Source organism: Hordeum vulgare, chromosome 5H, assembly GCF_904849725.1.
Source record: "Hordeum vulgare subsp. vulgare chromosome 5H, MorexV3_pseudomolecules_assembly, whole genome shotgun sequence".
Taxonomy (NCBI): domain Eukaryota; kingdom Viridiplantae; phylum Streptophyta; class Magnoliopsida; order Poales; family Poaceae; genus Hordeum; species Hordeum vulgare.
The window spans coordinates 913,743-929,163 of record NC_058522.1 but is presented as its reverse complement, the minus strand read 5'-3'; the positions used below and the strand labels follow the sequence as shown (position 1 = coordinate 929,163).

General features: G+C 46.0%; 1 protein-coding gene across 1 annotated transcript; it reads right to left on the bottom strand.

The window, feature by feature from the left end:
• Positions 1-594: 594 nt before the first annotated feature.
• On the bottom strand, positions 595-3,155 carry LOC123399037. The gene has a single exon (XM_045093467.1). The coding sequence runs from the start codon at positions 3,153-3,155 to the stop codon at positions 708-710; it is 2,448 nt and encodes an 815-aa protein (XP_044949402.1). The 3' UTR covers positions 595-707.
• Positions 3,156-15,421: the final 12,266 nt, after the last annotated feature.

Below are 15,421 nucleotides of genomic sequence, written 5' to 3'. Positions count from 1 at the left end.
GGCAAGTCCCCCATCCATGTATCCTCCCAGAATCTAGTTGACTTCCCATCACCTACAACAAATCTTGATTTTTGAAAGAAGGTTGTTCTCACTGACATCAAGCCTTTCCAAAATGCTGAATCATTGGGATTTAGTAGCACCTGAGCTAGAGTTTTAGTTTGTAGGTACTTATTACGCAAAATTTATACCCACATAACCTCCGTCTCCATAGAAAGTCTGAACAGCCATTTGCTTAGCAGACATATATTCTTTACCTCTAAATTTTCAATTCCCAACCCTCCCTGATCTTTAGGCCTGCAAATAATATCCCACCTAGTAAGTCGGTATTTTTTCTTAATTTAGTCACTTTGCGAGAAGAACCGAGATCTATAAAAGTCTAATCTTTTTCGTACCCTGACTGGTACAAGAAAGAAGAAGGAAAGAAGGAACACATTGGCATGCTCGTGAGAACCGAGTTAATAAATTGTTAATGAAGCACACGACATTGGAATATATATATATATATATATATATATATATATATATATATATATATATATATATATTATTGTATGTCATTTTCAAATCAAGGAATTGAAAGTGTATGTACTGAAATGAAACACATGACAAACTTCTTAGTAGCACACCACACCACACCACACCAATCAACATGAAACAACACAAAAGGTAGTGAATTGAAACACATAACTAGCTAGGACTCATACGACTTAAACATCACCAGGGGTGTTAGGCATGGCAGCCTCTGGCCGGCTGATGAACCCGAGGTGGGTGAGTAACGCCCACAGAAGTGTTATCAGCTCGCCACCCCGCGCAATGGCCTCGGCATGGGCGGCGACATTGTCCGACGGGGCGGCATAGAGTATCATCTCAGACCAGAATTCTGCGAGGAGCTCCCATGCCACCTCTTCTCCTTCATTTCCCGCCAGCTCCACCAGCTTCTTCCCGAGCTCCGCACCATTCTTGAGCAGGTCGTGTGCCTCTTCAGACCCGGCACTCAGCGCCTGGACCAGCGCTTCAGGACTCAATGACGCCTGCCCGGTGTTGCCGGATGCCGCGAGTGCGCGCTTGGCTTTTTTCTTGATGCCCTTGTACAAGCTTTTGCACCACTCGTTGTTGTCGGGGAGTAGATCTGGGACATAGGCTACCAAGTAGGCACAATAGCGTGACAAGTGTGTGGCGGCAATCTCATTAGCAGAGTCAGCCTGGCGGAGTGGCTCCGATGTTCTCACTTCAAGGATGCTCGTGGCAATGTGGGCCACAAGCATGGTATCAGCTACACCTTTGACGCCATTCGATGTTGAGAGCGGATTGTTGTCGGCCTGCAGTTGTAGCCTTGTACAAAGGGATGCCACGCCATTGCTTCTGTTCTTCCAATTGGGGCTTCTAAGTGGCTTGAGGAGAGCTGCCTTCACTGCTCTTGGTACCTTCTTCCTGTGAAGCAGTGGGATGAGGCGTCCGAGAAGAGGCACTGGGGTTGTGCTTGGGTGGAGTGCCAAGACTGAGCATTGGTTCATTTTGTCCACCCAATGATTTAGCAGCTTGCATTTTCTACGCAGCACAAGGCTAAGCATCTTCTTCTTCCAATGTGATTTCTGCCACGAAGAAGCATGCCTAACATAGGAGCAGATCAGGAATACTTTAGTCCAGTTAGAGCAGATGTAACAAGCAATCTCCCGCACCTCCGAAAGCACAACTAGTGCCGCAAGCAAACCCACTGGGGCAAGATCGAAGAAAATATTTCCATATTGTATCTGGTTCGAAGAACTATAGAAAAAATCTTCATGTTCATTCTGGAACGAAGGATGGAAATTCAGAAAACACTGCATCTGTCCATGATGTGGCCATCCCATAAAAGCATACAGCAAAATCACAACTGTTATGAGCAATAGATATAATAAGCTCAAACCCATGGTTAGAAGTGAAATAGATATGCTCAAAATGGGTAGCCAACTGCTTGAATATGAGGTTGGGAGAGATGAATAATAATAATCATGAAGGAAAGAAAGCTCATGTGCAATCATCCCAAGTGATCTTTCATCATCAACATCCTGGAGCAACACGTGTGACAATAAGTTATGGGCCTTGATGAAACCAAACTCAGCAATTGTATGCCTTGTAAATCGACATCTTAACAACTTGAACAATGCAAACGAAAAGCATATATCTTTTAGCTGCTTGGTTGAATACCTCGGAAATATATCATCCTCTAACCTCCAAACTTTATCAGTGGTCACTAAATTGTTGTTGTCTATCCCTGTCCCATCAGCTTGGTTAAATAACCATTTGATACTATAACCATGAGGCTCCTTCTGTACCAATGTTGTGTCCTCTCCCGTAACTATGAGTGGAGGAAGGGAATGCTCACTTGTTAGCTTGGCTTTTAGTTGCTCCATGTATCCAACAATGAAATGAGGATTGCGCCCAAATGCTAATGACCTGCTTGCCCCATACCAAGCATAATATTTGAGAAGTAGCTTGGCAATGAGAAGAGAAAACAATGGAAGAACCGGTAATCCATTTGCAAGATCCATATGCTTTATGGACCATTGTCTCGTTGAATAATATCCCCCTCCTAGGTAGTACACGACAATGTACGAGGTCCATATTGCTTGAACAAGCAGTACAGTGCCAGGAAGGGTAATGTTTCGTCCTTTGTTGTCATCACCAGCAACTATTGTAGTGGTGTTGGCGCCAGCAATCTGAACAAGACTAGCCCATACGAACACAGTGTAAATGTGGCTACGTGTACTGCACCACCCTGGTATTATGTGTGCATCGGAGGAAATAGTGACAACACCTAGATTACTATCGACGGTAGAGACAACATAGGAGAGGATGGGCACGAACAAGGTGGTGGCACCAAGGAAGAGGAAGCTGGTAAGTGGATGGTGACGGTAGCGCTGACCATAGGCACCGATCCCAACAATAACTCCTATCACGATGGTGCTGGCCACCAGCAGAGCGTTCACTCTCATCAACTGCCCATCTATGTGCTTAGAGAAGTCAGTGGTTGCTTGGTCGGAGCAGTTTCCGACGCCCATAATCTGCTTAACACACATATCAAATTCAAACATCAGTACAAGTTGAAGATGTTGACAAACACGCAAAAAGAATACAACCATTCGTCCAATGATGCTATGCTGCAATGTAAGCATTCAATTGATTCACTGATAGAACAACATTAAGACCAAACTAGCTCATAGATTCTTGTACTAAAGGAAATGATAAGCTTACACAAGGGTGGCAATCGGACTGCTGGAGTACCAGAGTATTGTTTCCTTGAGCGTCGGTTTTCAACCATGCGTGCTACGAGGTCATGGAAATATGTGTGTTATCTATTGCTACTAGCAGTCCATCCTGACATTTGCAAATGCACCATTCTCCTGATATAACTAATATATGCCTTTTTTTTCCTTTTTGTCTTTTTCATTTTTTCCACTTTTCCTTTGTTCCCTTTATTCCTTGGATCTGGATGCTAGACATGTTCTTTATTCCATGGTTCTTTGTAAAAACAAAAGAGCAAAATAGCTTTGGTACGTATCTGTTCGTCTCACTCACACTTTTTCATGTACTCAAGATTACCTTCACCCGGTGGCTTGGACTACATGTTGCTATGCACAGGAGCTCCATAAGATTCAGCCCTTGTTGAAATACGCTGCACATCTTTCTCATTCGCTTACGCTTATAAATAAATGTGTTGGTCGGTTAATGCAATTCAATCAAAACGGCACGGAGTGACCAGCCCCGGATTTTTTGAGCTGAAAACAGCTGAGCATTTAAGCATGCAATTCAACATGGCTAAGGAGATCGGCGCCTAATTTAAGAAGTGAAATTTTTTAGTGTAGCCTCAATTGATATATGAATCCTCCCTGATCTTCCTTTTTCCTCATGCATGTGAAGATAAAATAAAATCGAAATGTACAATAAATAAACTATTTTTCTGCTGTTTCCAGATAAATATGGTTCTAGTTATGATTGTCCAAATGTATACCTTTTTGAGTTAGACCAAGTTTTCACCGTAAATAGAAAAAGGAAAAAAAAGGTTTCACAAATTAATAGAAAATAGACCAAGTTCTCAGAAGAATGCATCAACATGTACAAGATCAAATGAAGAGATTGTGAACATATATTTCATGATTGATCTGAATCTGATGGAACTGATTGGATGTTATAAATTTTGGTAGTTGAATCATATGCACACCGTCTCTCGTTTGTTAGCACATCAAATTCAATTGCGATGATTCCGCGCGCTGGCAAGATGTCCTATCGCTTTATGTCCGGCTGTGTGAGTGTGACTGTCAACTGAGCTAAATTTGTGATACTTCCTCCATTCCACAATGTAGTGCGCATGCGCTTTGCGAGGTCTAAATTTCACCATAAATTTAACCAATGAGACAGATTGCGATGGGAGCAAAAGTTATATTATTGAATTCGTATATGAATGAAGTTTTTGATGGTACAGTTTTTCCTTCCGTTGCAATCATCCACATTGATTAAATCCATTGTTAAACTTAAAACTTAAAAACCGAGGACGCACTATATTATGGAATGGAGGGAGTAGAAGCTTTAGACAGTAGGAGAATCATGTGTTCCAAACTCCAAAGTGTGAACAATACGGTATTTGGCACTTTGGCCTCCCTTTGATCGATGTTGTCTTCGATCCCTGACGTACTCCCTTGTATCTAGTTGCCGGGCTTCATGGAGCCCTTTATTAGAAACGTTCAAAAATCACATTCTGAAGCTTTGAAAAATAAAAAATAAACCATACATTAACATATGGGTGTATACTATATGCATGTAAATTTTGAGGATAAAATACATTGATTCGTAAGATACACAAAAAAATGAAAATCATTGGTTTTATATAGGGAACGGTGCACAGTGCACCATGCTGTTCACTATTTTCAAAATTAGCAATTTTTCATCTTTGTCTAGCTCACGATGTCAATGTATTTTCTCATGAAAATTTGCACCCATGTACAGTATACATTTGCATGGCATTGTGTGCCTTTTTTCAGATTTTTTAAAAACTTCAAAATATCTGGTTGACTTTTTCAATAAGAACAAGCATCGACAAAATGCATTTCTTATCTATTTATTGACTTCTAGAAAATGAAAACCAGTTCAGGCTGGCTTTTGCTTGCTTGTTGAAAAAGTTTTTGATGGTATCTTTTCTGAAAACTGAGCTCATTTATACATAACCGTCCATTTGGACAATATGAACGGGCATTCTCCCTTGATAAAATAAAATAAACAATTAGACCTATATATATGTGATGATGACTAGTGGGTGCGACTTGTCTCACTTATAGCATGATATGGTGCAGCCTCACATCAAGCAATGCCAAAACTCGCGGGGAGGCCACCGCGATGGGATCCCGCGGCTGCAACCTAGATGCAGCTCCCGCGCCGCGCCATCGAAGACGAAGCGGGCGAGCAGGGAGAAGAGCTAACACGGGAAGGGTGAAATACCGTAGAATGATTGTTATGCGGTTTGAGTTCAAAAAAAACACGGGAAGGCTGGAGAGGAGGTAGAAGAAGTCCCGCCGTTGCCACAGGCCGGCTGAAGGCCGCCGTCAACGGCGGCAAGGAGAGGCCTAATCGCCCCCGAGTCGCCCCCGAGTCGCCTACGTGAGACGACGCGAGGGGGGGTGGGGAATCTTCACCACCCTGGTATTACTACCAATATTACATATATTTAACCCAAATGATAATGCCCACACGTGTGACATGTTTCTACTTTGCCCTCATGCCAACTCTTATTTTACCCAAATGATAATATCCATTCTGTTTTGCATGAATCTTCAAGGAATCTGTTGAAATTTCAGTGCAACGTAGGCATCATCGTGTTTGTGGGCGTTTGAGAGTTCGCCCACACGACCCGCATCGTGTGGTAGACAGCTACGATCTGTGGGCAAACCAGTTTCTGTCCACATAGTCACCACCTAGTCCACGCGTGTGTGGGCGAACTGTTTTTCGCCCACACAACGCTCGTCTGTTGCTAGATGGCAACTGTGTTTGTGCGTATGTGGCAACTAGGTAAACTCACATGGCAACTATGATTGATTGCTAGATGACAACTGCAGTTGCGCGTACGTGCCAACCTGATAAACATATGTGGCAACTATGATTAACATACATAACAATTATGGTTGGACCACATGTGACAACTAGTTAAACACATATGAAAACTATCTCCGGATAACTAAAGTGTCATCCCGGAGGTCACTATAGTTAACCAAAACAGAGCGAGTTGTCATGTTTTCTCAACTACATTTGCCACCTCGGATTACTAAAGTTGTCATTCTTGAGGGATAACTAAAGTGTCATCCCGCGGGTAACAAACGTAGTTGCACCACACGCAGGGATGGGAATGAATAATACTTGTTGGGAGTGTGGTCCAAAGTAGTTGCGCCTACACGCGTTTTAGAACCGAACAGGTTCCTCTTTCTTACATGACATGTTTAACAGCCATCGGCTTAGAACATAACCAATATAACTCCAAGACAATCTTCCTTGCCCTTGGCAAACAAAGAGAGAATCGGCTCAAGGGCATATGATGTGACTTGTGATATAGGCCTTCCAACCGCTTTTAACAAGATAATTAAGCTACTGTAATTTAATTTGTGGTAGCTTTAGAAACACCATCTATACTACTAGTAAATATATGTAATCTTGCAACAGACTGTAAATACTAGTAAATATATGTAATCCCGCTAGAGATCCGGTCAGCGGCACAAAGCATGGTGGTGGTCTTCAACATGGCCTTCACCTTCATCATCGCCCATATCTTCATCATGATGCTCTACCACTTCAAGTTCGGCCCCTTCTACTTCTTTGGCGTCTGCGAGCTCCTCATGACCGCCTTCATCTAGTTCTTCCTGCCGGAGACCAAGGGCATCCCCATCGAGGAGATGGGCCGGATCTAGGCCACGCATTGGTACTAGAAGCGCTTCCGTGCTTTGTTGAGGGCAATGGCAGACTCCGAAATGTCCACTTGACGTCATCCAACGCCGTATGACCAACATCGATGGACTGGCTCAGTCCATCATAGTTTTGATGATTGATCTCCTTTGGCTAGATATATATCCCTAGTGTGGTCGTTAGCTAGAGGATGTTTATCATAGAGTTAGTTATTAATTAGTTTGGGGAAAACCTAGTTAATTATGTGGATTAATGTTGATGCGTAGCAGGAATTGAACGACTCGACAAATTAATCTACTACTACTGTGCCGATCCTGGTAAATAATATACCACGACTTTGGTGTTTAGAGATTGAAGAGCGTCCATTTACGACGTACAAATCCATATATATGTAACCAAATGTTGGGAAGCAGTAAGTTATAATTATATGCCCTTAAGCAGCAACACAACACCAATCAAGATCAAATCAAACAATCAGAAATTGTAATGAAGCGAAACACATGACAACAACAGTTCTTTTAGTAGCACACCACACCACACCACACCAATCAAGATGAATCGAAAGAACAAAAAAGTAGTGAATCGAAACACATGACACGGGCAGTTTTTTAGTAGCACATCACACCAGACCACACAGCACCAATCAAGATGAACGACAGAACAGAAAAGTAGTGAATCGAAACACATGACTAGTAGTACTTGTGTACGACTTAAACATCACAACGAGCGTTGTTAGGCGTGGCGGGCTCTGGCCGGCTGATGATCCCGACGTGGGTGAGCAAGGCCCACAGGAGCGTTATCAGCTCCCCGCCCCGCGCAATGGCCTCGGCGTGAGCGTCCGAGGGGGCGGCATAGAGGATCATCTCGGACCAGAAGTCCATGAGGACCTCCCATGCCTCCTCTTCTCCTTTATCCTCCAACAGCTCAATCAGCTTCTTGCCGAGCTCTGCGCCATTCTTATGATCAAAGTAGGCGCAGTAGCGTGACAAGTGTGTGGCGGCGATCTTATGATCAAAGTCATCCTTCCCCGATCTACTCACTTCCAGGATGCTCGTGGCAATGTGAGCCACCAGCATTGTATTAGCAATACCTTTGACGCCATTGGACTGTGAGAAAGGGTTGTTGTCGGCCTGCAGTTGTAGCCTTGTGCATAGGGATGCCACGCCATTGCTTCGGTTCCTCAGTGGCTTGAGGACGGCAGTCTTCACAGCTGTCGGTACCTTCTTCCGGTCAAGCACAAGGATGAGGCGATGAAGAAGAGCCAGTGGAGTTGTTCTTGGGTTGAGGGTCAATACTGAGCACTGGTTCATTTTGTCCACCCAATGATTTAGCAGCTTGCATTTTCTGCGTAGCACAAGGCCTAGTAACTTGTTCTTCCAAGGTGATTGCTGCCAAGAAGAAGCATGCCTAACATAGTGGCAGATGAGGGATACTTTAGTCCACTTAGAGCAGATGTAAGAAGCAATCTCCCGCAGCTCGGAAAGCACAACTAGTGACGCAAGTAAAAATACGGGTACATCATCCAAGTACCACTTTCCATAATGTTTCCAGGTCAATGTATCACATTCCATGATACATTCAATCTGTGAATCATTCCATGAAGCTTCCCCCGGCATATAAAGAGTTTCATCCAACATATAGAACAAGCTCTAACCCATGCTTAAGAGAGATATAAATATGCTCAAAATGGGCAGCCAACTCCTCGAATATGAGGTTGTGAGAGATGAACAATAATAATCGTGAAGGAAAGAAAGCTCAAGTGTAATCACATCAAATGCTCTTTCATCATCACTATCCTGGAGCAACATGTGTGGCAATAAGTTATAGGCCTTCATGAAACAAGTCTCAACAATTGTATGCCTTGCAAATCGGCATCTTAGCAGCTTGAACAACGCGAATGAAAAGCATAAATCTTTAAACTGTTCCCTTGAAGACCTCGGAAGCATGTCATCCTGCAACTGCCAAACTTTGTCAATGGTCACTAAGCTGTTGTTTTCAATCCTTGCCCCATCAGCTTGGTTGGATAACAATTTGAGACTGTAACCACAAGGCACCCTTTTAAGATTTATCAATCTTATGTCCTCTCCTGCAACTATGAGTGGAGGAAGGGAATGCTCAGTTGTTGGCCCGACATGCTGCTTTTCATCTTTTAGCTGCTCCATGTATCCAACAATGAGATGTGGATTGCGCCCAAATGCTAACGAACTTCTTGCACTGTACCATGCATAATATTTGAGAAGGAGTTTAGCAACGATAAGAGCAAAGGATGGAAGAAGGACCAATACGTCTCCGGGCTCCACATTCTTTAGCGACCATTGTCTCGGTGAATAAAAATCCTTTCCTAGCAAATTAACGGCAAGGTAGGAAGTCCATATTGCTTGAACAAGCAGTACTGTGGCAGGAGGGGTGATGTTGCGACCTTCCTTATCATCACCAGCAACTATTGCAGTGGTGTTGAGGCCAGCAATCTGAATAAGACTAGCCCATACGAAGACAGAGATGATGTGGTCCTGTGTGTGACAACTCCCTGATATGATGTGTGGACCAGAGAAAATGGCGATGACATCTTGATTACCAATGGTAGAGTTAACATACGAGAGGATGGGCAGGAACAAGGTGTTGCACTGGTGGAAAAACAGGCTTCCGTCCAGCCCCATAAGTCGCGAAGCTGTAGGAACCGCGACTAATGGGACGTTTAGTCGCGCTTCTGGAGGTGAACCGCGACCAAAGGCCTAGGCCCAGGGCGCTCGGTGGCCAGCTGGTGCACGTGAGGGGCTTTAGTCGCGGTTGGCCAGGACAACCGCGACTAAAGGCCTTCGGGCACCTTTAGTCACGGTTTGCCAGGCCAACCGCAACTAAAGCCCCTCCCCTATATATACCCATCCAGCAGCCAACACTTAGCCATTTAGAGCCATTCTCTTCACACTTAGGGTTTAGGTTTGCTTTTGGTTCCTCTTATGCACATAAGGTGTTTGATGAAATGCCCCAAGAGCATGAAACAAACATGACATGAAGTGTTGGAGCCACACTCCTCGATCGCGGTTAGCAACTTGATGAACCTTTGATGTGTCATTGATAAAATATGCATGTGTGTAGTTCATTGTTTAATTTATATTGTTTGTAGCTAGTTAGTTTAACAAATGCATGATGGTTAATTATATATTTTATATTATAATAATGCAGATGAATCGGCAATGGATGTACGTTAACCGACTCTCCGGCGAGTTCACTACGGGTTTGAAAGATTTCCTCGTAGTGGCTAATGCGAACAAGCGGGGGGGTTTTGTTATCTGTCCATGTGTTAACTGTAAGAATCAGAAGGGTTACTCTTCCTCAAGAGATGTTCACATGCATCTGCTTCGGCACGGTTTCATGCCAAGCTATAATTGTTGGACCAAGCATGGAGAAAGAGGGGTTATAATGGAAGAAGATGAAGAAGGGGATGATTTCATCGATGAAAGCTATCTTGCTCATTTCGGTGATACTTTCATGGAGGATGCTGAAGGTGAAGGGGAAGGTGAAGAAGAGGCACGTGATGATCCCGTTGATGATCTTGGTCGGACCATTGCTGATGCACGGAGATGCTGCGAAACTGAAAAGGAGAGGGAGAATTTGGATCGCATGTTAGAGGATCACAGAAAGGCGCTGTACCCCGGATGCGATGATGGTCTGAAAAAGCTGGGCTGCACACTGGATTTGCTGAAATGGAAGGCAGAGGCAGGTGTAGCTGACTCGGCATTTGAAAACTTGCTGAAAATGTTGAAGAATATGTTTCCAAAGGATAACGAGTTGCCCACCAGTACGTACGAAGCAAAGAAGGTTGTCTGCCCTCTAGGTTTAGAGGTTCTGAAGATACATGCATGCATCAACGACTGCATCCTCTACCGCGGTGAATACGAGAATTTGAATGAATGCCCGGTATGCACTGCATTGCGTTATAAGATCAGAGGCGATGACCCTGGTGACGATGTTGAGGGCCAGAAACCCAGGAAGAGGGTTCCCGCCAAGGTGATGTGGTATGCTCCTATAATACCACGGTTGAAACGTCTGTTCAGGAACAAAGAGCATGCCAAGTTGTTGCGATGGCACAAAGAGGACCGTAAGTCGGACGGGGAGTTGAGACACACCGCAGATGGAACGCAATGGAGAAAGATCGACAGATGGTTCAAAGATTTTGCAGCTGACGCAAGGAACATAAGATTTGCTCTAAGTACGGATGGCATGAATCCTTTTGGCGAGCAGAGCTCCAGCCATAGCACCTGGCCCGTGACTCTATGCATCTACAACCTTCCTCCTTGGTTGTGCATGAAGCGAAAGTTCATTATGATGCCAGTGCTCATCCAAGGTCCGAAGCAACCCGGCAACGACATCGATGTGTACCTAAGGCCATTAGTTGATGAACTTTTACAGCTGTGGGGTGGTGTCCGTGTGTGGGATGAGCACAAACAAGAGGAATTTGACCTACGAGCGTTGCTTTTCGTAACCATCAACGATTGGCCTGCTCTTAGTAACCTTTCGGGACTGTCAAATAAGGGATACAATGCATGCACGCACTGCTTACATGAGACTGAAAGTGTACATTTGCCAAATTGTAAGAAGAACGTGTACCTTGGGCATCGTCGATTTCTTTCGAAAATTCATCCAGTAAGAAAGAAAGGCAAGCATTACAACGGCAAGGAAGATCACCGGCCGAAGCCTGCGGAACGCACTGGTGCTGAGGTATTTGATATGGTCAAGGATTTGAAAGTCATCTTTGGAAAGGGTCCTGGCGGACAATCAGTTCCGAAGGGAGCTGACGGGCACGCAGCCATGTGGAAGAAGAAATCTATATTCTGGGAGCTAGAATATTGGAAAGTCCTAGATGTCCGCTCTGCAATCGACGTGATGCACGTTACGAAGAATATTTGCGTGAACCTCCTAAGCTTCTTGGGCGTGTATGGGAAGACAAATGATACAAAGGAAGCACGGCAGGACCAGCAACGTTTGAAAGACCCTGATGACCGGCATCCGGAATGGTTTCAAGGTCGTGCCAGCTACGCTCTGACCAAAGAAGAGAAGGTCATCTTTTTTGAATGCCTGAGCAGTATGAAGGTCCCTTCTGGATTCTCGTCCAATATAAAGGGAATAATAAACATGGCGGAGAAAAAGTTCCAAAACCTGAAGTCTCACGACTGCCACGTGATTATGACGCAATTGCTTCCGATTGCTTTGAGGGGGCTCCTGCCGGAAAATGTTCGAGTAGCCATTGTGAAGCTATGTGCATTCCTCAATGCAATCTCTCAGAAGGTAATCAATCCAGAAGTTCTACCACGGTTACAGAACGATGTGATCCAATGTCTTGTCAGTTTCGAGTTGGTGTTCCCGCCATCCTTCTTCAATATTATGACGCACCTCCTGGTTCACCTAGTCGAAGAGATTTTCGTTCTCGGTCCTGTATTTCTACACAATATGTTCCCCTTCGAGAGGTTCATGGGAGTATTAAAGAAATATGTTCGTAACCGTGCTAGGCCAGAAGGAAGCATCGCCAAGGGCTATGGAAATGAGGAGGTAATTGAGTTTTGTGTTGACTTTGTTCCTGACCTTAAGCCGATTGGTCTTCCTCGATCGCGGCACGAGGGGAGACTAAGTGGAAAAGGCACGATCGGAAGGAAATCAACGATATGTATGGACGGCCATTCTCTGACTGAAGCACACCACACTGTACTGACCAATTCCAGCTTGGTGGCTCCGTACTTTGAGAAACACAAGAATATTTTACGCTCTGACAACCCGGGGAAGCCTGAATCCTGGATTAGGAAGGCCCACATGGAGACTTTCGGCAGTTGGTTGAGAAAACATTTAATGAATGACAATGATGTTGTAGATCAGCTGTACATGTTGGCCAAGACACCATCTTCGACTATAACGACTTTCCAAGGGTACGAGATAAATGGGAATACATTTTACACGATCGCCCAAGATAAAAAGAGCACCAACCAAAACAGTGGTGTCCGCTTTGATGCAGCAACCGAGAATGGGCAAGAGGTCACATATTATGGTTACATAGAGGAGATATGGGAACTTGACTATGGACCCTCCTTTAAGGTCCCTTTGTTCCGGTGCAAATGGTTCAAGCTAACAGGAGGTGGGGTAAAGGTGGACCAGCAATACGGAATGACAATGGTGGATTTCAACAATCTTGGTTACCTTGACGAACCATTCGTCCTAGCGAAAGATGTCGCTCAGGTTTTCTATGTGAAGGACATGAGTAGCAAACCGAGGAAACGGAAAGATAAGAAAACGATCAGTACATCATGCGATGATCCAAAGCGCCACATTGTTCTTTCAGGGAAAAGAAACATCGTGGGAGTGGAGGACAAGACAGACATGTCAGAAGATTATAATATGTTTGCTGAAATTCCGCCCTTCAAAGTGAACACCGACCCAAGCATTAAGTTAAATGATGAGGATGCTCCATGGATACGGCACAATCGTAAGCAAGCAGGGACACAAGGGAAGAAATGATGTGTAATAATTTATTGTACCAAACTTTGTTGAATGGATCATGTGAATTATATTACCCGTGATGTGTTTGGTGTCCATTTTCGAATGATTCGAGATACCACTGATGATACATGAAATTTGGAGTGATTTAGTCATACTCCTTCCTAGGCGTATAATATGCATACTCGTAGTCTTCATAGCCGCCGTCGTCGTTGTAGTGGTAGTCGTCGCCTTCTAAGTTGCCGCCGTCGTCGTCGCTGCTGTCGTCGCTGTCGTCGGGCGGCGCTCGTGGCTCGAACTGAGGGTAGCGCAGGCGGGGGATATCGCCGGCCGTGATGTAGTCCATGACGCTCTGCAGAGTCCGGCCGTACCACCATAGCCGACGGCCGGCCTCGTGGAAGTTCCCAGGAGGCAGACCGTCCTCCTCATACCTGGCGAGCGCCCTCTCACGCCGATTGATGAAGAAGGCGTCCCAAGTATGCTGGTTATCGGGATGCCAGCGGGGATTCATCCGCTGCTCCGGCGTGAGGTCGAGGTAGTAGTGGTTCGTGATGGCCGCCCGGCGCGCAGTACCCTGAGGGACGGGAGGGACCGGCACGCCGCCGGCGCTTAGGCTCCAGCCGGTGGGGACGCGGTAGCCCGGTGGACAAGGGTAGTTCGAGGCGCAAAGCTCCTCCACCTGCTGGTAGGTTAGAGTGGGTGCGGTGGAAGCCATGAGAGAGTGATGAGAGATTGTAGAGATGTGATAATGCTGGCCAAGCCGGGCTACATATATGTAGTGAGAAATGGCGGGAAAAATGGGAGCGGGAAGACAGGAGGCGGGAAGACAGGAGGCGGGAAGAAAGTGGCGGGAAGAAAGAGGCGGGAAGACAGGGAAGAAATGGCGGGAAGAAGAGGAATCCAGAGCTGGTCATCTAACCTTTAGTCCCGGCTGGTTGGTGCAACCGGGACTAAAGGCCAGACCAACCGCGACTAAAGGTCGTTGCGCGCGGGGAACGCAAAAACGACCTCTCAGCGGGCGGATAGGAGAAGAAAGGGACGGCGCGCTCACGGCTCGGGCGAGAGGCCTCTCAGCGGGGCATCACAGCCACCGCACCAGGCAGGCGTGAGCAAGATGGGTCGAGGCCGAAGGCCGGCCCAGGCCGGGGGGGAGAGAGGCTGTGGCCAATGTTCCCTTTAAATGGATTCTCTTTTTTCTGTCCCGTTTTAGGCAGATTCAATGTATTGTCTCTATGCATATTTTTCCTACGAAAATATGCTTAGAAAACAGAAAATAAAATGTTTGAAGTTTCTATAAAAGCAATGATGATTTTTCTGAAAAGAAAAAGATAAAAGGTTCTGAAAATAAAAGAAGATTTGGGGGGGGGCCTTTAGTCGCGGTTGGTCTGGCAAACCGCGACTAAAGGTTACCCTTTAGTCGCGGGTCGCCTCCCCAACCGCGACTAAAGGGGGGGGGGGCGCGGGAACGCAAAAAACCCGCCAAAAACCCTTTAGTCGCGGTTGGGGAGGCGACCCGCGACTAAAGGGTACCTTTAGTCGCGGGTCTCGTCCCCAACCGCGACTAAAGGGGGGGGCTATAAATACAAGTGCGGGTCGCCTCCCCTGCCGCCGTCTTCTCCATCTCTCTCGTCTTCTCCGATTCTCTGCCGCGCGCGCCGAAGGCCTGCCGCCGCCGTCGCCCTCGCCCTCGTCGACGCCGCCCGCCGTCGCCCTCGCCGTCGTCGCCGCCCGCCGTCGCCCTCGCCCGCGACTAAAGGGTTCACCCCTATCCTTTCATCTTTCCCGCGCCGCGCCCGCCTTCCTCGCTTCCTGTCGCCGCCTTCCTCGCTTCCTCCGCTCGAAGCATTGCGCTCGTCGCTGCGCTCATAGCCGCCCTCGTCCCCGCGCCCATCGATGCCGACAGGGCTCGCAGAAAAAGAACGTCTTGGAAGAACGTCTTGGAAGAACGTCTTGGAAGAAAAAGAACGTCTTGGAAGAACGTCTTGGAAGAACGTCTTGGAAGAAAAAGAACGTC

Excerpts from the sequence above, each read along its gene's own strand:
- LOC123399037 (XM_045093467.1), bottom strand. The coding sequence starts at position 3,155 with ATGCTTACATTGCAGCATAGCATCATTGGACGAATGGTTGTATTCTTT.